This window comes from Corvus brachyrhynchos, unplaced genomic scaffold (assembly GCF_000691975.1).
Source record: "Corvus brachyrhynchos isolate BGI_N302 unplaced genomic scaffold, ASM69197v1 scaffold10, whole genome shotgun sequence".
In the NCBI taxonomy this organism is placed as follows: Eukaryota; Metazoa; Chordata; class Aves; order Passeriformes; family Corvidae; genus Corvus; species Corvus brachyrhynchos.
Window position 1 is genome coordinate 5,180,513 of NW_008236180.1, and position 24,636 is coordinate 5,205,148.

The window sequence follows — 24,636 nt, forward strand, 5'->3', positions numbered from 1 at the left end:
GGCCCTTCAGCTGCAGCCAGCTTTTCCCACCCCTGGTACTGAGCCAGGCGGTGGCCCTGCTTCCTTCCCCAAGCTTACAGACACATAGATGACTGTCTTTGACACTTCATGATTTCCTGCTCTGGTACTCCTAGGCTGAGACTGGAAGCAAAAATCAAACCAGCTCTTGAATTCAAGAATTTCAGACTCAGAAGAGTGTGGCTGTGACACCCAGTGTTTCCTTGGCTTGGAGGGCAGCATGAAAATGAAGATCCTTTCCTTCCCTGCTCTCCTTTACTCACCCTGATAACACCTGATCTTTTTACTCCTTTCTTCTTTTCTTTTGATCATCCCCATACCAAGCCCTGTTAAAGCTGCAAGAGCAGCCCAGCTGATCTATCCAAGCACCACTGAGGAGTCACCATTGTTTGTCCAGCTGGTTGACATCTAAAGGCTTGTCTCAGAGGTCTCAATTAGGGTTTGGGGCTGACTCGCCTCCACCTCTCCTGGGAAGAGGTTTTGCCTCTTCTGCTCAATTACAAACAGTGTCTCCTCCACGTGTGAGAGAGACCAGAAGGGAGGGAGCTTTGGCTCCGCTTTAGTTGTTACCTCTGAAGCGTAATTTGGAGATATTCATTGCTATGAAGACTTCACAGACTGCTCCTATAACATAATAGACCCTTGATCTGCTGTGTTTGTGTAGAGCAAACAAATTAATTGGTTGGACAGAGCCCCAGTTAGTTTGGATGCTCTCTCCCTCTCTCAGAGGGTGCTGCTGGTGGCAAGTGATGCTACACAGAGATTTCTCCCTGATTCCCTGGTGCTGGAGTGACTTCTGTGCCTGCCTGGAATGTGTCTGATTTTATTTTTTATTACTAGCAGAGTAAAAAAAAGGCAGGATTCACACAAATGACCTTTCATTTATTTACATGAGAAATGCTGTTGTTACAAAAGGTTCCAAAACTCAAAAGCAGTGCTGAGAACCTCTGCTCTCTGTCTCCTCCCATTCCCAATGCTCTTTCTTGCCTGAAAAAGAAAAAAAAAATGGTTCAGGGAATGTTGAGAGAAGTATTGGCTGAGATTGGAGCTGCTTCCCTGAAAATATTAATCCACCAAACACGGATGAATCTCCTGCAATAATCCTCTCTAATGCACGTTCAGGAAATCAATTCCCTGCTTTATTCTTTAATCCAGAAATCTCCAAGGAGGAGGAGGAGGGAGAGGATGAACAGAAGAGGATAAAAAATTGGCACTGCACTTAAGGAAAAGAGAGAAAGCCATGTCTTTGGTGAGAGGAGTGACACGTTCTTACAGGCAAGTGGTAAAGATTCCCTTGCAAACACTGGAGCCCCTGGGCAATGCCAAAATATGCCATTTCTTCCTCATGCTCTAGTATTTAGCTCTGCATTAAAGCTGCCAGAAAAGGGTGGGTGCTAAGGCAAACTTTGGATGTTGTACTCCCAGCTGAGTCCAGGCACAAAATCCCCAGAGAACAGGTACCACTCTGAAAGGTTTGTTGTGGTCCTGGATCCAAACCCTGTGTCCAGGTGCAGAGCAGCCTGTGTCCCACCAGCCCTGACTCTCCTGGAAGGACAGCCCAGGGCTGTGCAAACATTTCTCAGGTCACCACTTTGTTGCAGTGCGTGTCCTACTTACAGGTTTCTGCAAAATGAGATTGCAAGGATGGGGGTTTACGCTGGTCCAGGTGGCTCCTGCAGTGGGAACTGCAGCCTCCAGCCCTTTCCAAAGCACAGTCGTGTCCCAGATAGGCTGAAATAAAATGAAATAAGAGATCTCAATAAATTACTCATCTGAAGACCTCCTCTCTGATATCTGATTATGCTCCTGCTGATAATACTTCTTGCTCAGGGGGTTTATTTTGCTAAATAACCAGTAAATTACCAGGGTCTGGGGTGCACAATAAGAGGACACATCCTCCCTCCCATGAGCCTGGGGACACATGGGGGCCCTGTCTGCTCCCCCAAACCTGCCAAGTGGTTTTGTGGAATGGGGCAGGGAATGGAGGAGCTGGAGGGAAGATGCTGGAGGAGGCAGAGAAGATCTGCAGGCTCTGAGGAGCAGGTTGATCTCAGCAGCAAAACCACACAAAGGTGACTGAAACCAGGAAATTTGTGACACCAGGTTTATGGGCACATTTGGGGCAAAATTAGAGCAAAACATAGAAAGGCTCCTGTGCCCAGCACCAGCTCTGAGCATCTGAAGGGCTGAGGATGAGATTCATGGAACATCCACCTCACCTGTAGCTCACACACAGGAGAGGCTGTAAATGAGTGGGTTTGTCTGAAACTTGGTAGGAGAGGGGCGAAAAAACCCGACATGAAAGGAATTTAACAGCTGCAACGAGCCTAAATGGTTGCACAGGAAAATCCCCTGTCACCCACAAACAGTTTGCCTTTAATGAGAATGCAGGACATGCACGAGTAGGTTGCTAATTCTTTGTGCAAAATCCTCCTGGTAATTGCTACACGTGTATCTTTCCATTGTCTTCCATGGAAGTGGGATTGCAATTTATTTTTTTCCTTTGGAGATGAAATTAAAAACAACTTTTTAGAGAATAACAAATGTCAAAGTTGCACAAGATCTTGCCCAGTGTTTGGAGGAGCAAGAGCGAGTCACCCATAAATTGGGAGTTGTACAGGGAAAGCAATTTGGGAAGGGATTCAAGGGATCAGCCAAAGCTTTCCTGGCAGCTACTTCCTCAGTCAAATCATTAATTTTTGTTAATCCTTTGCAAAAATCTGGTGATTTGGGAACAAAATTTTACAGTATTTCAGTCCTGCTTTAGGAGGCCAAATCCAATTACTGGATAATGGGACTTTGGCCTCCCAGGAGCAGAGACACTCTGGAAGATGTGGGTTTATATGGGGGTTTCTTCTCATTCCATTATTGGATTAAAACCTACTCCACCCTTAATCCTGCATCAGGAACTGTGTAAGCAGGAGCTACACCAGTCTGGAAACCAACCGGAGCATAAAAGCCCTGGCACTGCTCAGAGACACCCCCAAGAACTGCACCTCAGGAGGATCGGCATTTTGGAGGTGTTGGTAGAAGGTAAAAGCTCTTTTTTAAACCCAAGTTGTACTTGTGGGAACTAAGACTGCTCTTCATGTGTTTTCCATGCTCTGGAGACAGTTACAAACAAATCCAGAGAAATTATTTTAAAGAGAGAAACCAAATAGGGAAGAAAAGGGGAGAGCACTTGAAGCTGCCGGTGGGAGCTTGATGCCCTGGACTGCAGCTCCCTGCCATTGCCCCCCCATCCCCCTATTTTTAATTACAAGCAGCCAAACTGTAAAGACCTTAATGGACATCTTAATTATTGCATTAAAGTTTGAAATGGAAAATTCCTCATTACGTGCCACGCAGTAGGTCACAGCTGCAATAAACGGTGATATTTCGCTTGTTACAGGACTGGGTGCCCTTTGAGAGCTGCTGTCTTTGGGGCATGTCCTGGCCCTGGGGAGCTGCCAGGTGGATGTTAGATCAGGTCTCTGCTGTGAGAGCATCTGCTTGTGTTTTCCAAGCAAAACTATCAGCGAGGAGTGCTCTTTGCTATCCCTTTTCTCCTCCAAATAGTGCTACTTTCCTCCTGTGTTTTGCTTTCCATCTGCTTGAATGTGTTTATTGATTTAGTGTTATGCAAACTGCAATGAAACGGGATCCGTCTAATGATCTCCAGCCAGCTATGGAATATATCCCAAACAATTTAAATACAAACCAACCCCCAGCAGCAATGCAAGGTACCTGTCACTGATCAGCCTTTAAGGCCCTTTTGCACTGTGCCTGTCCCTGCTCGCTCAGGGCAGGCTGGAAAGCTGAGACCCAACCTGGGACACCGACAATTTAAGAAATGTGGCAGAAAAAAAGACTAAAAAAAGAAAAGAAAAAAGAGGAGAGAAAATACTAAAGAAAAGAAAAAGACAAAAATACCAAACCCTTCTTTTCGCTCAGGCTCTGCACAGTTGGAGAACGGAGCAGGGTTTAAGGTGGGTCTGCAGCTTCTTAGAGCTGAAAAGCTTTAAATCACCTGAATGACCTAAAAGGTCAAAATAGCTCAAATGTGCATGTCAGAGGTTGTTGATACCTCTGTAAGGAGAGCAAAAGGACAGGGGAAGTTGAAGATAACTTGCACTCTGCTAAATTATCCTCAGCATCATTTTCATGCCAAGTTTCATGTTGGCTTTTGTTCTGATCACAATGAGGAGAAAATTAGAGGAGTCTGAAGTACTTAGAGATACTCTCTCGATTACATGACCTTACCGATGAGGTGTTAAAATTCATTTAACGGCTATTTCTCCTTTTAAAATGTCTCCAAAACTTTCCATCCCTACAATAACTGCGCAATTGCCCTGTGAGGCATGACAGGGAACGCTGGGACAGCAAATCCTGGGGCTCCCAAAGGCAGCTCCAGCCACGAGAGCCACCAGTCAGGGCTGCTGGCGGGCAGGGCCAGGCTCTGCCAGATGTGCCACCCAAACTATCCGCACCAGCCACGCTACCCGTGCCAGCTGTGCCAGGGCCGGGCTCGGCAGCTCTCGCCGGCCAGGAGCTGCCACATCCCAGATCTCACAGCTCCCTCTGTTGGCATCTGCTCGAACCTATCAGTGAGGATAATAAAAAAAAGGTGGAAACGTATTTTTATTTTATTTTTTTAGCACGATCACCATGTGGAAGGTGATCCGCCTGCGGGGTGTGTCCCAACTCACCCGAGAACCACTTCGTTTGTGTCATTACTCTTAACAAGTGATAGTGGGTCATGGCTGCTGATGGAGTACTGACCACAGCTCTGCTGAAGGCAGCTTTTCATTCATTTTTCCAAAATCAGTGAGAAGATGTAGAAGACTCCGAGTCTGATGTACAAGCACATGTGAGGATGCTGTGAAAATCTGACAGCCCTGATACTCTCCCTAGGGAGATAATCACATCAAATATACTCCTCTGTCCCTCACTGATCACACAAATTAACACCTCTGCAGCCAAAGGAAAAGCAGAGTTTGCAAATGAGTTGCTGCCTTTATTTTTTTTAGGTCCTTCCATAACAAAAACTCGCAGACCACAAGCTTTGGCTTAAACAAATAACAGTACAGATATGCAAAATCAATACGTCACCAAGGAGGTATGATGATCATGAAACCTCAGCCTCAAGTGTAGGTCAAATATTTAACTTATTGGCCAGTTACAGAGACAGATAACTTGGACAGCTCACTGGAATGTTAGTTGGATTCACAGAGAAGCCACAGCCAACCACTTTCCTTTGAAGATCAGTTCCAAATTTCCCAGCTGGCAGATCCAAGGGGTGGCCAAGCAGCCTGATTCAAATGTGAGTGATTTAAACTCATCAACTCCTCCACAAGAAATGGTGCAACCAGCAAAGAGAAGCAGAATTGACTCCTTGTGCTCCTGACCTGCAGCTCTGAATGGCCAGGGAAGATACTCTAAAACCTCACAAAACCCAGGAGGTTTTTTTTTCTGTGTCACTGCAGAAAAGGCCATGCAAGCAATCTGCTCAGACTGGACAAAGGACAAGCTGACAGAGAAGGCTGCACAGCCTCGGGCCTCCTTGGCAAGCCTGGCTGTGTTTGTGTTTGTTGTTACTGGGTGTTCTTCCCAATTTACCCACTGATTTAAAGACTTCCCAGCAGCTTTCCTGGGTCCTGGCTCTGCAGCACTGCAGCACCCCGATACAGTACCTATGGCAGCAAACAGCCTTTTAGACAAAAAAGAGCACAGAAGCAGGAAAAAAAAAAACCCCAAAACTTTCTTATCTCTCTGTCCCCAGCCAGGCCACATTGATTCTCTATTCTCTTGGGAAGACATCAGGCAGCTGCATCCTTATCTCTAAATCTGCCGGGTAAGGGGCTCAGCTCAGCTTAGTGATACCCATTAGTGTCTCTGCAATTAAAAGGCTGTCAGTATTTTCACTACAAGCCAGGCTATTCAGAAACTTTGCATGGCTCCAACAGTCTTCCAAGAAGAAATTTGGCCAAAACAAAAGGTGAGGAAGAAGATAATTGGGGGGGGGGCGTGTTTCACCTGAACCTATAGTTTTCCCTGCATTGCAAGGTCCTTGGGCAATCTGCTCCTCAGTTGGAATTTTCTGGTAAGCACTAGAGAAACCCAAGAGATCCTTTAGGGCTGCAAGCAAGGGGTGGGAGAAGAGGCAATGAATTGCTTTAATATGAAATTCACATTTAACATTGATCCTCCAGAACCAAACACTGGAGGCTGGTAGATCGTCCCCTTCGAGAAAGGAGTGTTGGATTTGGTGGGAGTACCACTCAAAACAAGCATGCAGAATCAGGCCTCAAGTACATAAATACAGGACTTGGTGCTTAAATTTTAAAATATTTATAAATAACTTAAGACATTCAGGCTCAGAGGTGTCTACAGCCAAGTATTTCCCTCTGACACAGGGAACCACAGGGATCCACATCCTTGTAGATGCCCAATGCAGAAATTTGGTTTATGCTTAACACAGAAACAAAACCTGCCCATGCCAAGCTCTTTGGAAAGTCTCCCTCGGCCCTTTGTGAGCATGTGGAGGGAACATCTAATCATGCAGAAAGCATTTGGGAGTTGTAGATCCACAGCACAGAGTGTGACTGGTTCTTCCCATACATTCACAGCATCTGACAAAACAGCTCCAGGGGGATTCCTCAGCTGTTGCTGCATGGCAAGGTCAGCCCAGCTAAGCCTGACCCCGGGGGACAGCTTAGCTCTGCTATCATGGTGGAGCTGGTCCACCTGGGCTCAGGGCTGGGGTGAACCCACCAGGGATGGAAGGGAGACCTCAAGCCCTTGAGCAAAGCCAGGCTTGGCTTGGAGCCTCCCAGCTCCGTGACAGCAGTACTGAAACAGCCCCATGGCCCTGGGTCCAGGGCACACATTCCCTGAAGGGAAGCCTGGAATTCACCTCACAGCCCTGGAATCCTGGCTGGTACCTGCCGAGCAGGCTGCAGAACGAAGGCACGTGCGGGGGTAAGGTCAGAGGTACTCGTTGGGATGTTCAGAGGACACCTGGTGGCACAGCAGCTCCAGAGCCAGGCGGTCCCAGGACAGCAGAGCGTGGGGGCCCCACTCCCACATGGAGCAGCAGCTCCCCTTGGGAGGGAATGGAACCACAGCAGCCTTGGGAGACAGGCCAGGTCAGCTGCTTTGGCCACAAGGCTATTTGTCCACTAGACACAGACTGGGACAAACTGGTCCCACAGACCGTATCCTCACTGGAGATGTTGAGCTGGATGGCTCTGCAAGCTACCAGCTACAGCCCTGAGCAAAAAAATGAACTCTAAATTTCTTTCCTCCCATGGGTTTCATCCAGACCCATTATGTACTTGGTTTCAGCATTTTTTTTTCCTGTTAAAACACCTAAAAAAAAAAAAGTTCTTTGGCACTTGTGCAAGAATGACCCATAGATGTGACACTCTTCTGTCCTTCAGCTGCTTCCTGAGCTCATCCCTAGAGATCCACATACACAGAGTCTGTGTCCACCCTCTGGGCCTCTCCAAACAGGAGGAATGTGCAGAGCCCAATGCTGTTCACAGCAGCCACCAGGTTGAAAACAGAAATCCAGGAGCCAGTGGTCTCGATCAGGTATCCAGCCAGGTACACACAAATGACCCCTGCAGCCAGAGAGAAGAGAAACATGCAAAGGCTCTGGGCTGGATCCTGCCCTCTGCAGGGAGAGGGCTCTCCAGGAAAGGATAGCTGCAGGAAAGTACTTTACCTAGGAGGGCTCCACCTGTATTTGCAACCCCTGGAAAGAAAAGAGAGAAATGGTGTGAAAAGAAATTGTGAAAACCCACAGACATGAGTGGCTTCATCACAGCTCCCACCAACCCCCCATCTGCATGTTGGGCAAAATGTCTTTCTCATCATGGAATCACTGACTGGTTTGAGCAGGGATGGACTTTGTAAAGCACATCTCATTCCTTCCTCCTGCCATGGGCAGGGACACCTTCCACTAGCCCTGCTCCAAGCCCCATCCCACCTGACCCTGAACGCTTCCCGGGACGGGGCACCCACAGCTTCTCTGGACAACTGACAGAGACCACTGACACAGCCCCAGACCAGCCCTGGGTGCAGCAGAGCTCCTCACAGATATAAGAAAGGCCCCTTGGTGCTGTTATCTGCCCCCAGCACCGGCAGGTTTATCACAGAAGGAAGCTGAGACTGCACACATAGAGTAGACACTGCCCAGAGCTGCTCCTCCTCAAAACATGATGCTGGTGACCATGTCCCCCCCCCAGAAGCCCCACAGAATTCTTACCAAACAGCAAGCCAGCACACGAGGGGGCCAGGTCCTGCACATTTACTGAAATGCCACTGGTGAGAAACAGAGGGGGGGAAATAAATGGCTGTTTGAATGGAATGGACTGCTTTCCTGTCATCTACTCAGTTTGGTTTGTCAAACACAAGGAAAGGTCCTGCACAAGAAGTAGCACTGGCAGGAGAAAGAAGAAGCTGAGAGCGAAGCAGCACAGGTGAGTATCAGAAGGAAAACAATTCAACTCCAAGTGTTCAGAGGTGCTGCAATGCAATTCCCCTCCTGCTCCATCTCCCTCATAGTGGCTGGTCCAAGCCCTTCCCCACGCTAGAGGTTTGCTGCATCATTTCCAACCCACAGGGCACTAAACTCCACCAGCCTCGCAGAGTCCCAAACACAACGCTCAGGCAAGTGCCAGTTCTTGTTCTCACAGTCAGGACGGAGGCAGCCTCCTCTGAGACCCCAAAATGCCACATGTGCAGGACAGCTGAGGGCCACTGTCCCCATGGCTCTCCTTACCTGTGGTTAAAGGTCTGCAGTCCAACTGAGGCCGAGGCAAACACTATTGCTTTGCAGAAACTGGAGGTCTGGCCCAGGCACAAAGCAAAAATGCTTGAGACGCCAGAGCCAATGACCTGGAAAAAAGGAGAAATTAAACACCACAGCACGTTTTCTGTAAGGAAGAAAGCAACTCCTGCCATGAACAAACTGTTCCCTTTTCCAATAGCAAGAGTTAGTGTGCACCAGGTGCTTCTCTTTTTTTTCCCCAATGTCCTTCTGTGTCAGAGGTCTGTCCAGAGGGATGCAGTGCTGCAGAGCAGAGGATACACTGTGTTCTCACCCAGCATTTCTATTTCTGTTCACCCTGTTATTGCTGCTTCCTCAGTATCTAAGGGGTCATTTGGAATGACCAGGGACAGGTTGTGAAGGAGAACCCCTTCAGAGCACTCACTGTGCTCAATGATACCATTGGTCCATGCTCTGTTCCTCAGCCAGGGTTTTCCTCTGGATTTCCTTTCACATACACCCTGACCACCAGTTAATGTGCAAAGCCAGAAAATCTTTCCTTTTTCCACCTATAACCCCCATACAAGGTCTACCAAGCTATCAGAGTTTAACTGGTAGCTCAGGTGTCTCTCCCACAACTTCAGCTCTCTTACCTGCATGAACTTACGAATGGTGATGGTTCTGTACCCTGGAAAAAAAAGGGACACTTGGAGTTAAGCACAGCTCACCTTGTTGTCCAGCCAGGAAACTATAACATAGGTAGATTTCAGATGCCCAGATTTCACCTCCAGGTGGATGTTATGAATGAGATCGACGTGGATGGGATTTGGAGACTGGAGAATTTATTCTGCTTTTGTATCAGAACCTCACATTGTCTATTTGCTGGGACTTCTCCCTACCAACAAGCCCACCTGCTCCCACCCAGGTCCTCTTCCCACATCATGTAAGAGCTGAGGAAAAGCCAAAAAGAGCTCTCACCTTGATTGATTAAATGATCAGACAGAAATCCACTGAACAAGCTTGTCGGAATTGCAACCAGCCAGGGGACTACATTAAACACCCAACCCTGAAAAGAAGTGAAAATCAAGAGAGATTTGTTGTCAGAGCTGAGTTTGTTCACAAATATTCTGGCAGTCTGTGGTACCTGTAGAAAGGAGAAATAATGAAGCACTCAGGACTCGTTGCAGTATCTCTACCCCCTTTGCAGAGCCAGCTCTCAGCTGCACCATGCCCCACTCCAAGCTCTGTAAGGGGGCAGGTGCATCACAGGGCTGTAGCATTTGTAGATTTGTTGTCTTTCCCTCTTCCCCAGCAATGCTGCATCCAGGGGAGAGGCAGAAAACGCTGGGGAAGAGGGATTAAATGTGGCAAAGTTTACCGCTCAGCAAGATGATGTGGCAGGGAGCCACAGAGCAGTGGAGGTTTCCTGTGGGTCCCCAGCAAAGCTGCTGGCAAAATTTCCAGCAGCTTTCAGCTCGTTAGCAGCGTTACTGTGTGAGGCTGAGGGAGCATAGCTGGATTTTCTAATGGCAGGATTAGGTAACATTATGGGTAGCAGCATCCTTCGGCCTATTTTCAATTAAGTGGGCTGCAGCTGTAATCACAGATGATTACTGGTCAGCTGGATTACAGCTGCTTAGGGGCACTTTGGTGCCCAGATCCCACAGGAGCTGAAATCAGTGTGGGCTGGGCTGGATTTCATCTCAGCTGGTTCAACCTATTCATCCATCCCCCCCAGCATCCCCCCTTTGCTCAGAGCCCACCACCCTGTGCAGGCATCTCCCTTCCTCTCTGACTTCGGGATGTGTGGGAGGGCAGAATAATCTTGATTTTGAATAGTCCTGTTAAAGCTGCTCCTGCAAATCACACCAGGGTCCCTCTGCACCTTTCCATGCCTTTAAAATCTGGGTCTTGGTCATTTTTGAAAATGTTACCCCACGGACTTTGTGGGGTGGTGCTTCTGCTGTCTGTTAACACCAGCGGGGGCTGCTCAGCACATCAATCCCAACCTTGTCTTTTCCCACAGCCCATCACCCTGAGCCAAACCCTCCATCACCTTCACTCAGGTGGCCACAGGCAGCTGCCCAGCTCACCTGCAGCAAGGGATTTCGGCCAGCAGGTGACACAGGTTCCCTGCATTAGGGATTATCACCCATCCTTTAGAATCAACCTGCCTCAGCCCCTGTTTTAAACTGCATGAAGCGATTATCAGCTGCAGGAGCACTCTATAGAGCATCTTACATAAGGGCACCACGATATAATGCTTAACAGATGGTAAATTACTGCTGCACAAGCACATTACTCGAGGTGCACAGATCTTGTCACAACAATATGTTTGCTGGTTTAACACATGATTTTAATATAAATATCAAGTATGCCATAAAGAGCTTTACATGTGTAATATGAAAAGGCATTTGTAAGCAGCTCTGGAAATTGTAAAACCTAACAGAGCCATTGTGGAAAAGACTGCCTGAGTTTCTGAGAACAGGATGAAATACCAGCTCTCAGCCCAGATGAGTATTACCTGGCTTTCTGAGAAATGGGAGTATCATTTGTGCTGAGCAGAGAGCTTTTGTAGTATTTCTGAAGTACACATTATTAATGGTAATTATAATTTTCACAGGCAGATCTGAGCTGTACAATGTTAGTCCAATTAAAAACCCCATAAAAAACTAGGAGTGAATGGTGGTTATTTGCAACAGCATAATGTCATGAGCTTTGTGCTAATTGAAAACCAGAGGAAAAGCAGTCTAAAACCCAAAACAACCTGCTCTTCCCTATATGGAGAGTGCCCCAGCTCTGGTACCCTTCAGCATCCCTAAACAAGCAACTAGAAACCAGCCTCTGCAACCTGGAGAGATCTCCAAAAGCACACGCAGCGGTGCCACTGCTCCCGGCCCCGCAGGGAAACCACCCAGCTCCTCCTGCCTCCCAGCCTGCCCTCCCCAAATCCCTCTGCCATCATCTTCCTCCCTATCCAGCCCCTTTTGGCAGGTGCCCAGCAGTGCCTCTGCTTCGGAGCCAACCCACCTTCGAGCCGGGAAAAGTTTCCTTAAAGAAAGTTGGCAGCCAGGAGAGGAGAGTGAAGAACGTGCTGGCCGTGGAGAGCTGAGCGATGATGACAGCCCTGAAAACAAACAGCGGAGAGGAAACCATCAGCAGTGCCAGGTCACGCTGGGGGGCAACCGGGCACTCGCTATTCCAGCTCCTAACAGAAACCCCTCGCAGCACTGCAATCGCTTCCTGGGATTTTCATCGTGGATAACTTCTCCTTTTGGCTTCCTGAGATTCCTGAGATTTTTGTCACAGATAACCACTCCTTTCAGCTTTCTCCCTGCAGCTGGTTCCTTCGATGCCCCGTCGCACAGCCCCGGGGCCAGGCGAGGTTAATTGAAGCGCTAATTATGCCACTGCATTTCCCACCGGTCCCTTCCAGCTCTGCAAGAGCCCTCCTGCTCCGAGAGGTTTTGTTTAGGGTTTTCTAGGGATTTGTTAGTAGCTCCATTGTTATTCAAGGCAGGAATGGGTTTGCTGCCCTGCAGCCCCATCCTCCTCCTCCCCGCCTTAAAACAGCCCTTGGGAACACGCTTGGATGAGCTTCAGTACCCACTGCAGCATCCCAAAGGAAAAATGGCCATTAAAAAGATGTTTGCCAGCAATGAGAACACAGCCTGTGCCACCCAGTGCCCCTGAGCAGCACTTCTTAGGAGCCCATTACAATCAGCATTTCTAACAAGATCCGTGGAAAATATCACTCCGGAGGAGCACAGGACTCATCCAGGGGGAACAGCCTGGGAGGGAGAAAGATTTGCCAGTAACATTTGAGTCCTCTGGATAGAACATAAACCACCTTTGCCAAGCTCACCTTTTCAGTTCTTTATTTATACAGAAGGAATTAGAAAACTGGTTCTGCTTCTCAAATATATAAATAAGTGGACAAAAACCACAGGGGCAGAAGAAACAAGCCCAGAGAGGAGAAAAGGGAGGATGCTCCCAGCCTGGCCAATGCATGCAGCTGCCTACCAGATCGGTGCCTTCCTAAACAGCTGCTTCCAGGGAACTTTGGTCTGCTTGGATATCGAGAGGCCCCTCGTTAAATAGTCTATGGGGATGATGAGTTCTGCAGGGAAGAAAACATCCAAAGGAAAGCTCTGGTCAGTAATTGTCTGTGCAGCTGGAGGCAGCCCTGGGATACTGCTGTACAACCACTTTTAATCTCCTCCTAACCCTTGTTTTTTTGGCTCTACCAGCATTGAAAGCTCATGAAAACACCTTGTTACACTGACCAAAATTTTTCCACACCCCTCCCCATCCAGCCACCTTCACCTGTGTGTTGTATCTCTTTCATAATTAAAGAAAAGTCCCTTGGCAGGGACCAGGTTTGGATTCTGTCCAGCACCAGGCACACACCCAGCTCCCAGTGAGCTGCGCTCCTACATACCACACTCACCCTAATAATGCTGTAGCCAGGTGTAATGGTTTGTCCATATGTGGAATTACTCCTAGGCAGTTATTTGGGAAGAGATATTGTGGATTAACTGGTTTTTAAAAGCTCTATGTGTAGATGCTCTTAGTTTGGAGTAAGTATCTTGCCCTGCTTTAGCTTAATCCACTTTGAAGATCATGCTCTGTTTTGTGTTTTCACTGGTGCTTAAAGACTACTGAGGAGCCACATCAGGCTCTTAGCAATGATATAATCCAGCATGGGACTTGAAATACGAAATCAGCATTGCAAGAGCTCAAATCCTCATGTTTGGGTTGGGGATCTTGGGTGAGACACAGCGTGTATTATAGAACACATCTGAGCAAAAGGCCTTTGCGTAAAAACAGGCATGATCTTGGAAACACACAGAATTTGCAGAAATAATGAAAATAATGGAGAGGGATCACTTAGTTCCCAGATCCTCGGGAGCACTGTCAGCCCCAGGGATGCAGCTGGACTCACCTTTCTCACTCAGGAGGTATTTGCAGGTGCAATAAACCCAGAGCAAAGTGAGCAAACCAGAGAAATAGAAAACACTTTCCCAGCCGTACCAGTCCAGGAGGAGAGATCCTGCACCACCAATCACCAGCGTTCTGCAAGGAAAACCACTTGGATTTACTGCCCTGGCTGAGAGCTCAGACTGAGCACATCGATGGGAGACTCCCTGGGGTCAACGCTGCTGTCACTGAACCACAGAATCCTAAAATAGTTTGGGTTGGAAGGGTCCTTAAAGCTCATCTTGTTCCACCCCCTGCCATGGGCAGGGACACCTTCCACTCTCCCAGGTTGCTCCAAGCCCTGTCTGACCTGGCCTTGGACACTTCCAGGGATCCAGGGGCAGCCACTTCTCTGGGCAACCTCAGGGCCTCAGCACCCTCACAGGGGAGAATTTCTCTGTCACTGCATGTGTGGGTGCTGCCACCAGTCCCACCATGGCTCTGCAGCCTGTCCTGTTCCCTGAGTGGCATCTCGGGCCAGATCCTCACTGGCAGCAGAAATCCCAAAGGGACCTCACCCTCACCTGCCCCACACTGAAAAATGGTCACTGAGGAAAGAAAAGGAGGTTTCTGGTGTGCAGTATCTCAGAGAATGTGTAAAGCAGCAAAAGAAATGAGCACACTGGAAAATGAAGTGATTCAACACAGTAATATTTCTATTTGTCTTTTAAGCAACCCTTCCATTTAGAAAGGAAATTCTGATGGAGATCAGCAGAGATGGAGAAGTTCTATTCTTCCCATCTATCAGAGCGCAGGTGACCAGTGTCAGGCTGACCCTTGCTCTTCCTACTGAATTGGGCTGTTTCCCATAGTAATTAAATGTTGCAAACAGTCTTCAAAGTCTGGTTTGAAAAGAAAGAGAAAACTACATAAATCCTTGACAGGCAGGACAGCAACTGCCTGAGGCTTCCTCAGCTGCAGGCGGAGTCCTTGAGGACCCATGAATCCACATGTACTTTGGGCTGTGAGTTTTGCCTCCAACTATTTAACGGCATTTCATCACACACGATGTCCAGAGACTGTCACTCGCTGCTTACAGGCCTTTGAACTCACCCAAACTGGGATCCAGTCCCCACTGTGCTGTAGGTGAAGGCTCGCTCGCTCTCCCGGACCCTCTGGGACAGCAGGCTGGCCAGAGATGGGAAGTACACTCCTGAGAGAAACAGGAGCAAGGCAGGGAGCAGTAAGGCAAACCAAAATCAAATTTAAAAGATCCAGAGTGAGCTAAACACTGAGACAAAGCAGCAAAACCTTTGGTGAATTCACAACAGGGATATAAAATAAACCAAGTGGATCCATTGCCATCAAAGGCTTGTTGGTGCCTTCTCTGTAATCCCATTTCATCATCACCACTGCTACTGTAAATCCATCAGTGCCAATGCACTTCCCAGTGCTGCAGCTTGGCAAGAGGGAAGGAAAATCACCCCAAATTATCCAAAAGTTTTGGCAAGGGCAAATTTTCTCTGACTGCTTTGAAGTTTAAAAATGTGGAAAACCAAACACGACCAGAGATGGTTTCTGAAGCCAGCAGCCCCTGTCTGGCAGAGGGATTTCTACAGGGTAACGACTTGTCAGTGACTTTCTCTAGAAATGTCACTGTGTTTTCCCATGGAAGTTGTGGATGTGGAGGCAGTTTTGAGGCAGAGAATTGCTCAGACACCCATGGGAACAGTTCATGCCCTGCAAACCACAGGATTTGCATCTGAACGTGCTGCACATGAGCCTCTGTGCAAGGAAGCCCCTGAACAGGCAGACACACAGACACACTCAGGATGGGGGTCTCACCTTGCAGCAGCCCCATGAGGAACCTGGAGGAGGTCATAAAAACCAGATGGGCTGAAGTGATGTGGGTGAGCAGCGGGGTGAGGACTGTGAGGAACCCCCAGGCTGATGCTGAAAGCAGGAGGACTTTCTCACCTCCTATTCTGGAAGACAGAAAACACATTATCAAAGACAGGAGGGCAAAAGGGCAAAGTCCTCCAGTCAAGACTCAAGTGCCCTTCCCAGTTTAGCCTGTTTTTAAGAGCAACCTTTCTGTCAAACCTGTTCTTCTCTTGGCCCTTGGGGAGCAGCTCTGACCTCCTCCCTTCCCACCTCCTGCCAGCACTGCCCATCCAACCCCAGTGATCCCAGAGCTCTCACAGCACTGAGCCACTCAAGTCTTGATGGTGGTGGAGGGGAAGCCCAACTGCTGCCACCATTCTGCTTCTTTTAACCAGAAATGGTGTCTTCCATTTGCTCTTTCACATCAGCTCTGCCTTTTACCATTGAGGTTTTTCCAGGTGTTTTCCTGCAAACTATTAAGGACCCTGATTAAACAGCACAGTGCACTGCATGGATCATGCTCCCCTTCCAGGCATGTGCTCCTCACAAAAGATTTCATAGAAAAGCTCTCTCACCAAGAATAGATTGGCTGGGGAAAGGGACTCAAGCAGGTAATGATTCAGATCTTCCCTTACAGCCAGCTGGGGAAATTGTTTGGCTTTTAATTCATGTGATACAATGGAGACACTTGGCTTTTCTAAACATGATGGAAACAGCGTATGGGGACTTGCTTGAGAAAAGACTGCAAGAGAATATAGGGCAGAAAGACTGGAAGTGCTGAACAAAGATCATCTAGGCAGATAAAATCAAAAAGGCTGTATTCATAGAATCCTAGAATCACTTCCAGGGATGAGACATCCACAGCTTCTATCTGGTCAGTCTAAACCACCCACATCCCTTCTCAACCAGAGCGTCTCCCCATGGACACACTTCACCCTCCACCTCATCACTGTGAAACCTGGCACTGCCACTGCTCAGACTGGAGCTGAGGGGTCAAAACCAAGCTAAGTGTCATTAAAAAAAGAAAACATGAGAATAAATTCCAGTACTGATCACTGATGTGTCCTCCAATAATCTGTGTCAAGCAGTAGCCCCAGAAGAAGCTGCTGAGCACGACGCCGGACTGCTTCTTGTCCCAGTTGAAGTAGGAGCTGAGGGCGACAGCGCAGATGGGCACGGTGACACGGGCACAGTACAGCAGGCACGTCCCCAGCAGCAGCATCACCGTCCACACACGGGACTCGGGCCTGCAGGGATGGAGAGGAAGAAGGGGAAAGGGCAGAGGGGGGATGCTGTGCCCGGTGGGTCCGTGCACAGCGAGGATTTAGGGGTCGGGTTTGCTTTGCAAGCCGAGCCTGTCTTGATAAAATGAAGGTCAGCACAACCCCCCTGGGGCACAGCGGTTCTGACACAGAGTGTATCCCATCTGCTGGCTTTTAGGAATGTTGCCATCTTCATCCCAAACACTATCTGACCCCAGCAAATGTCTGTCCATAGGTTGCAAGGTGGAACGGGCTGCTTGGACATCGCTGGCTGTGGATGGATGGAAAGGCAGGAAGGAAAGGTTTGTTTGTTTTTCTTCCCCCAAACAAGAAACTGTTCTTTAAAAGATAACAAAGGAAAGGTTAGGGCATGAGGCTGGAAGCACCTACATGAGACACACCTCTTGGTGGCAAACATTAGTTATTTGGCATTCCTACCCATTCCCCAGGGAAGGTGGTCTGTGTGTTACCCTTCCTAAATAGGAGGGATATGCAGGAATTCTTTAGCGAGACAAGACATGATGGGGATGAAGAGCTCAGAGAGAGGAGCAAAATGATTAAGCCTGGACAGACAAGAAGTTTTAGATAATAAGAGTCAAAATATGTTAACAGAATATATATTTGTGCTGCATGAATTCTCAGCCTCAAGAAAAGGGCACCTACAGGCTGGAAGTACATGAGAAGCAATTTTCTCATCTCTGAGTCAGTGATGTGCTTCTGGAGCAAACAAACACATTTTGCTGCAAATATCAGGCCCAGGTGTAGGTAAATGCCTCTGCCTTCCCTCAGCCATACCACTTTGGGTCCCCCCCTTTGCCAGTGGAATTACAGAGCTAAAAGCTGAGTAAGAACACCCACTATGGGTACTATTTGTATTTGATTATTTCTATGCCCAGAGGCCACAGCACAAAGCACTGAGCAAACAGACTCTCTGCTACAGAGGAACTCACTGCACCAGGGTGGTAACCTCTGGGCTTTCCACCCTGCTAAACACACCCACTCTCCATGTGGGAAACAACCCGGGTCACCTTTTATATCAAAGAGAGCATTGATTTCTCTGTGCTGGAATGATGATAAATGTGGGTTAATCCCACACAGCACAAACCCATTTATAGAGGTGTAAATGGGCCATCACAGGGGGCAGGTGAAGGAACAATGAAAAGCAGAACACGGTGGGCAGGTGAACCTGCTGGAGGTGGATTTATTGCTGTTTCTTGACAAGGCAGATAAGCAGCTCAGTGCTAACCTCTGGCAGGAGGAACTGGAAGTGTTTCAGTTGGTGTTTAGAAGGTTGGAACTTTTGTTACAGTGCACACGCATGAGTGCACAAAATAACACAGAAACTGGCAAACCTCACTTATCTTTGCTGGAGGAATGAGTAAGCAGGGGTTGACGTGCCTCAGTCATTTGAACAGGCTGGGAAACACTCTCAGGAGTCCCTCCTGGGCTTACCCTGACAGGAAGTTATCTTCAATCATATCTCCACTTGCTACAAAACCAAAGGTGGGCTGGTTAGTAATCACCAGCCCCAGCTGGCTCCAGGAACACTGGAGTGGCTCCACTGACTCCAGCTTGCTACAGAAAAGCACAGGGAAACCAAAGGCTCCTGGACACTGCACATCTGGGTCACAGAAACCCCAGCAGGACAATATGGACAGGAGGTTCTGGGTATAAATCCCCCACCAAAGGCAGAGGGCAGGTGGGGATAACAGGCCATGGAAAACCTTACGGAGAGCCCTTAGGGATGGGATACTTCAGGTACAACTCCTGCCTGCCCTGCCCAAATGGGCTGCTGCCAGTCCGGGCCATAATCTCTGTTATCTCCAACAGCGAAGCACTGATAAATTTGAGCTATTGAACCTGCAACAATCGAGGTGACAGAGTAAAGCACAGCAGCCAGTGATGTGTGGAGGTATTTCTATTATTTAGCCATGAAGATAGTTTCCTAAATTGTGCTTTTCCCCTGCAGCAAAGGGAGACCTTTATGAGCTTTCACTGGAGTGGGACTGAGCTCTGTCTCTCCAGTCATTCTGGTGTGTTCAGAATAACCTGCAGTTATCCTGGTGAGCACAGCAGCATTTTAATACCAGATCAACAGTTCTTCCTTTTTCCTAAACCTTGTATGGCTCCTCAAGGTGTAAGAGGGAGAGAAAAAGACCTAAGCATCTCAAGGAGTCTTTACTCTGTTTCTCTTGAGAAGCCTCCTCTCCAGTTGATGTTCTGACAAAACTCCAGGGAACATTTTTCTCTTGACTTTTACTTTTATTCCAAAGCACTAGATAAGTCTCTGGGTATATGATACACTCTCAACGTTCTCTTTGACTGATACGCCTCCCTTTGACGGCTACATTCTATATTCTCTTCCTATGTGTTTAATTGTATCAGTAGGGATTACGCTCACGGCAAGGGGAGAATGTAATGATGGCTTCAGACCACCAGTTCCTCCATAGGCAGCACATCCAGCTAGGAAAATCCAAGCAAAGAATAGGAGTGCCAAATGAAATCAGTAGCTGCTCACACCCACCTGGAACCACGGCAGGAATGATTTCCCTGCAAGGACAATGATGTGCTTACATCACAGGAAAGAGCTTTGTAAATGCATTTTGTCCTAATTATAGTTATCACAGAGGCCACAGATGACTCAACGTTCTGCTCAGTGCAAAACAACAACAGCAGAGGTTACACAGGAGGAACCTGGACTAGCACAAAGACAGGAATTAAAACTCTCTTTCCAAAACTAAGGAATAATGACAAATCAAACAAAAGTTTTCGTGGGTGACATCAGCCATCCAAGAAGTAGAACTTCACCAGTGTTAATAAATTAAATCTAATGAGTCCCCTGCTGAGGGAGGGAGGGAGAGGGAAGCTGTGCCGCAGATAACCAGCCTAAATCAGAGCACAGGAAATCACAGACATTGCTGTCACTGGTGCCACCACACCTGATTCACCAGCCAGACCAAGCATCTCCCACCAAGCATCCCTGTGCCAGTCCAGGCCAAGCCCTGGCTATATGTGACACACACGGCTGTGAGAGGGACCAGTCCTCCACACCATTGGCAGGGGAATCACTGGAGCTTGTCTGGAGCCACCTAATTTGTTTAATTTGGTGCTGTGTGATGGGAGTGGCTCCTCAGTGCCCAGACTGTGCCCTCCTGACCCGCCATCCCCTTCTCTTCACAAGAGACAGGCACTGCAGGTGCATCCCCTTCTGCATGGCACCGACACCCTCTTCACCGAGCAAAGCAGCCATTCAGCTAGAAACACTTCCTATTTCACAAACCTCCAACCACCACCCAGACTATAATTAGCCCAAGCCCTAATGACTCTTCCTGGGTGGTTTTTTGAGCAGTCCTGTCTGATGTCTCCTGGTTCTCCTCCTCCAAACACAGCCTTGGGCACTGTGTGGAAATGGCTTTGCTTGGAAGCATCCCTTGATTTCCCTGAGACTCAGCTCCCACCAAATAGATCTGCACTCAGGGCACAGTGGTTAGGATGGATTTTTAAGGATGCCTGAGATCCCCAAAGGGGCAAAACCAAGCTGAGTTGTCTGGCAGTGGAAGCAGAGCCAGCAGCACAGGGTATCTTTATTTGCAGTGTGTTTTCCTGCTGGAGGAATTTCTCCAGTAGATGCCACAGAGCAAATATTTATTCAACTTTATTTCTCTTGACTCGCCTCCCTCCTTTCCCCCAGTCTGCAGGGCTTTGGCAGACACTGCAGGTCACTGTTGAGATGGACTCTCTGGAGTTCAGGCTGTCAATTACGCCCCAGTTTAGCCCCCTCCAAGGCACAAGTCTGGGCCGCCAGGTATTTTCAGGTGGTAAGAGAGCTGTGTTAGACAGCAAGACTATGAACAGCCTGTCCCAGCAACAGCTCTTGGCCAGAAGCCATCTGCAATATCCGTGGGTGTTTTCCATAACTGGAAGAAGAACTGGGAGCTGCAGCTCCTGATCTGCACAGGATGGGCACAGGTACCAGCAGCAGAGCACAACGCCCACCTCCCGGGGAAGGCATCGCTACCTCAGTTCCCCTCTCTAAAAAGAGATTAGAAACAGTTCTGTGGGAGATGCACGGAGAGCACATCAGTGCAGTCACCCCCAGTGCCCTCAGCCCTCTCGCTCATCCCAGCCACCAGCACTGGACACTCCCCAGACCCTACAAGAACCCGAGGGCACGATGGGATGAGCCCACATGGTGGTACCGAGCTCCCAGCCACGCCACCAGCTCCAAACCCAGGACACCCAGCAGCCCAAGCATGAGGGCACCTCCCAGGGGAATGTCCCCAGCACAGGCAGCTGGTGCCTGTGGTCCCCCTGTGCCTGGTGGCCTGTCAACCACCGTATGTCAACACTTCCCTCCTCATCACCCATTTCCAGTCCCATGGAATCATTGCCCTTCAAAAACCTCTTTTCCACCTTACCTGCCTATAGCTTTAATTTACAGCAACCTCCACCACAAGCAGGACTGACTGACGTGGCACCAACACAGCAGCCGTGCAGACACTCCTGTGCCAGGAGATAATACCCAGGTTGTTACTTTCAACCCTGTTTGACAGTCCTTTCACTTCTCACTCTTTGTTTTTCTCAATAATTTCTCCTTCAAAACCTAATGTGCTTGTCAGGAGAGAGGCTTGGAGTAATTTCCCCCCCCTCCTCAAGCTGATTTTGTCATGCTGCCGACCAGCTCCAAGCTAATGATTTGTCGCTGTCAAAAGTAGCTTTGGGGTTTAGAGGAGGGTTGTTGGATTTTTTTTCCCAATCCAGTTAACAGCCAACAAGAGCAGCACAGAGGACACAGGGCTTTTTTTCCTGGGAAAGCTGCTGGCTTCCTGTCCGCCTCCTGTGCTCAAGCTCCCTCCACGGAGCTGCAGATGGCAACAAAGTGGTGTTCAGCAAGCGAGCTCTGGGTTTATTCCCTCTCTTCATTTCTTGCTTTCGGCAAAAGCAAAGATGAAATTAGATTTCAGCAGCTCATATGAGCTGGAAGTTGTTGAGTCCAGGTGGAGGTGGTGAGAAAACATAATAATAAAGCAGAGACGTGCTTTGCACACTGATCTGAGGGCATAGATGGATCAGCCAGGAATGAAATGTGTGCCCTGCTTACATTTTCCACGTGAAAAAAGTTCTCAGCAAGGTCATGATGAAAACCAGGGTGAGGAACTTGTAAAACAAAAATCCCAACCACCAAAAAAACCCACCCAACTAAAGCTGCAACATCATGTTGACAAAAGACAAGGGCACAGAACTCAGAAAAAACAACCGACTGCTGTCTCTGGGCAAAGATCAGGTGACTGGAGACCAGACTGTGGCCAGAACTCCTTTTATCTCTGGAGCTTAAAGAAACTGCTATAGTCACCCCTTGTCTTCAGGTGTAGCCAGAGGCTGGGAGATGAAGAGTGGCTTCAGGAGTCATTTGCTTCCCAGGACACAGTGACTTTTTCATGTTGCATTTCTCTCCTGGAGGCACCATCCAAAATGTGAGCCACACACCCACTGCTGGATCTGCTGGTGGCTTTGTGTGCAACCTTCAGCATCTGATTTCTCTTTTCACTGCTTTGGTCTTCCCTCAGTTAAACCAGAGATGCTCGAACGCATCTGCTGCCCGAGTGGTCCTGCTTTGGCATGTTAGGATCAACATAAGAAATGCTCTCTAACTGTCCAGATGTGCTACATAAGCACGAGGGCTTTTTCAAGCCCCAAACAGAAATCCCCAAGTGCTGTTCTTGGAAGAGATGTGTGATAATGGAGCCATTGCAAACCTGCAGAAAAGTTTGGGAAAGGCAGGCAGGATAAAACACAAGGCAAGAACAGTGGAAGAGGAAGGAAAAGCCAGTTGAAAAAAGGGAGGACAAAAGAAGAAGCAGCGTGAACAAAGACAGAAAAATAAACCTGCCAAGATAACTGTTTATCTCTCCTTGCACTGACAGATCTTGGAAGGCTGCCTGGCATGTCTTTTGTTGGAGCATGAAAGGAGAACCCATGTCACTTCCCCCACTTGATAACACCTTGCCTCCATGGCAATAATTTGCTACTTGGAAACTATGAAAGTTATTTATTTGCATATGCTGTTCACAAACTGTCCACCAAATTTACTTCAAACCACCCAATGAGGTACTTTATAAAACTTGACCAACCTGCTCGTATGTTCTGGTGGCTCATTCCCCCTTTCTGCTCCCCCTTAATCACCCTCCACCTGCCCAGTTTACTTTAGGCCATAAAACCTCCATAAAACCTTCATAAAACCTCCCCAAACAAGGGCTGTGACCACTTGTGTGTCTACACTAAACAGTAGGGACACGAACTCAGCTTCTGTGAATGACAGCAATATAGATAATGATCTGATGGGCCTTAGGGTTATCCTGCCCCTCCTTCCCACTAACAGGATTCTCTCAATTATTAGCACCACTTAGCAGGGTCAGAACCATTTAAAATGTCTGCCTCGATCAACAGGCTGTCTTCATCCCTTCTGTTTTGGAAAGTGTTATCTACGTTTTGCATTTTCCGAAGAGATTTGGGAAACAGGAGGGCTTGCTCTGGTCAAATGTTTGTTTGTTGTTGGTTATTTTTTCCTACAGGAAAAGCATATAAATTAAAGTTTTGCTTCATGAAAATCCGGTGTGGGGTCCCACCACTCCCACTTCACAAAGACTTAGGGAAAAGTTAGCAAGGGGGAGACAGAGAGAAGGAATTTTCCTAAGTGCTTGAGGGGGAAAGAATCTTCAAATGTTAAGAGCCTCTGTGCCAAAGGTCGTCTTTGAGACCCACCCCCTTACTCTTCAGGTGAGCGTGGATTTGATGAGACTTCCCAATCTGACTACAGGAAAAGCCTCTCTCGGGACGGCAGTTTAAAGCTCGCTATCAGCCTGCTGTCACTGCAGAAAGCAATTGATAAACACCAACTCATCCAGCGGCTGATTGCTGCTGGAAGGGGGGGCAATCCCTGCCCTTGGCCTCATGTTCCTGTGCATTGGCACGGGTGCCACCTGTCCTGTGGCTGTCCCTCTGCTCTCCTGCCAGGGCGAGTTCACCACGGTGTGACCCCAAGGCAAGGGGGAAAGGGGAGACCCGGGGCTGGCCACCACAGCTGACATCAGTCAGCTGAAACCGAGCCAAATTTCTAAAGCACAGGGAGTCCAGGGGCTCCCAGCTTGGAAAAGCCTGACCATGACTTCCAGCTGCCCCAATGGTACTTTGGAATCACCATCTTATCCTACCTTAGCTGGGAGAAGGGGCTGATCCTGAGGTCTTGGTGCTGAATGACTTCCCCAGGGTGGCAGAGAGGAGTAGCACTGCCCCAGGTGTCCCAGTCTGCTCCAAACACTGGATCACCCTGCCTTCGCCTGTATTTTAAGTATTTTAATGACTTTACATCAAGAGCAGTTCATGCTGTCTAGCTGCTGCCCAGTTCCTATTCCAGACTTTATCTTAATGAATGACTATCGCCAGTACAAACATCCCCGCTGGAACACTCCGATAAGAACCTCATAACGGTTTGGTGTTTAATTCACTGATTACAGGCCAGAAATAAGCTCAAATAGATGTTTTTCCCTCCCCGGTTTTTCACAGTAATTCCTTATCTTCCCCCTTCCTTCTACCGCCTCTGCTGGAGTCCGGAGGGGTGAGACAGCGGGAACCGCCCGGGGTGGTGGGACCGTGTCCCTCCCGGAGGGCAGCGCCGGGGACAGGGACAGGAGGGTCTCGGCCCGACGGGGAGCACCAGGCACCTCCGAAATCGCCTCTCCGGGAGCGGTGCGGGGGCCGCCCGACCCCCTCCCTCCCGGAGCCGCATCTTTCCCAGGA

At 48.5% G+C, this 24,636-nt stretch overlaps 1 protein-coding gene across 4 annotated transcripts in view; it reads right to left on the reverse strand.

The window, feature by feature from the left end:
- Positions 1-902: 902 nt before the first annotated feature.
- Positions 903-24,636, reverse strand: part of SLC17A9 (solute carrier family 17 member 9) — a 24,797-nt gene continuing 1,063 nt past the window's right edge. The window contains exons 1-15 of one of the 4 annotated variants that reach the window (XM_017734295.1): positions 21,258-24,618; positions 16,627-16,824; positions 15,539-15,678; positions 14,807-14,906; positions 13,719-13,849; positions 12,797-12,893; positions 11,804-11,900; positions 9,752-9,839; positions 9,427-9,461; positions 8,786-8,901; positions 8,270-8,325; positions 7,727-7,756; positions 7,475-7,622; positions 1,636-1,749; positions 903-1,005 (exon numbers count right to left, since the gene is read on the reverse strand). In XM_017734295.1, coding sequence (XP_017589784.1) covers positions 1,671-1,749; positions 7,475-7,622; positions 7,727-7,756; positions 8,270-8,325; positions 8,786-8,901; positions 9,427-9,461; positions 9,752-9,839; positions 11,804-11,900; positions 12,797-12,893; positions 13,719-13,849; positions 14,807-14,906; positions 15,539-15,678; positions 16,627-16,799 — 1,290 coding nt within the window. In that variant the 5' untranslated portion in view covers positions 16,800-16,824; positions 21,258-24,618 and the 3' untranslated portion in view covers positions 903-1,005; positions 1,636-1,670. Of the gene's footprint in view, positions 1,006-1,635; positions 1,750-4,983; positions 7,623-7,726; positions 7,757-8,269; positions 8,326-8,785; positions 8,902-9,426; positions 9,462-9,751; positions 9,840-11,803; positions 11,901-12,796; positions 12,894-13,718; positions 13,850-14,806; positions 14,907-15,538; positions 15,679-16,626; positions 16,825-21,257; positions 24,619-24,636 lie in introns of those variants that run through there. The other 3 variants (XM_017734288.1, XM_017734309.1, XM_017734302.1) reach the window with 3 other exon arrangements.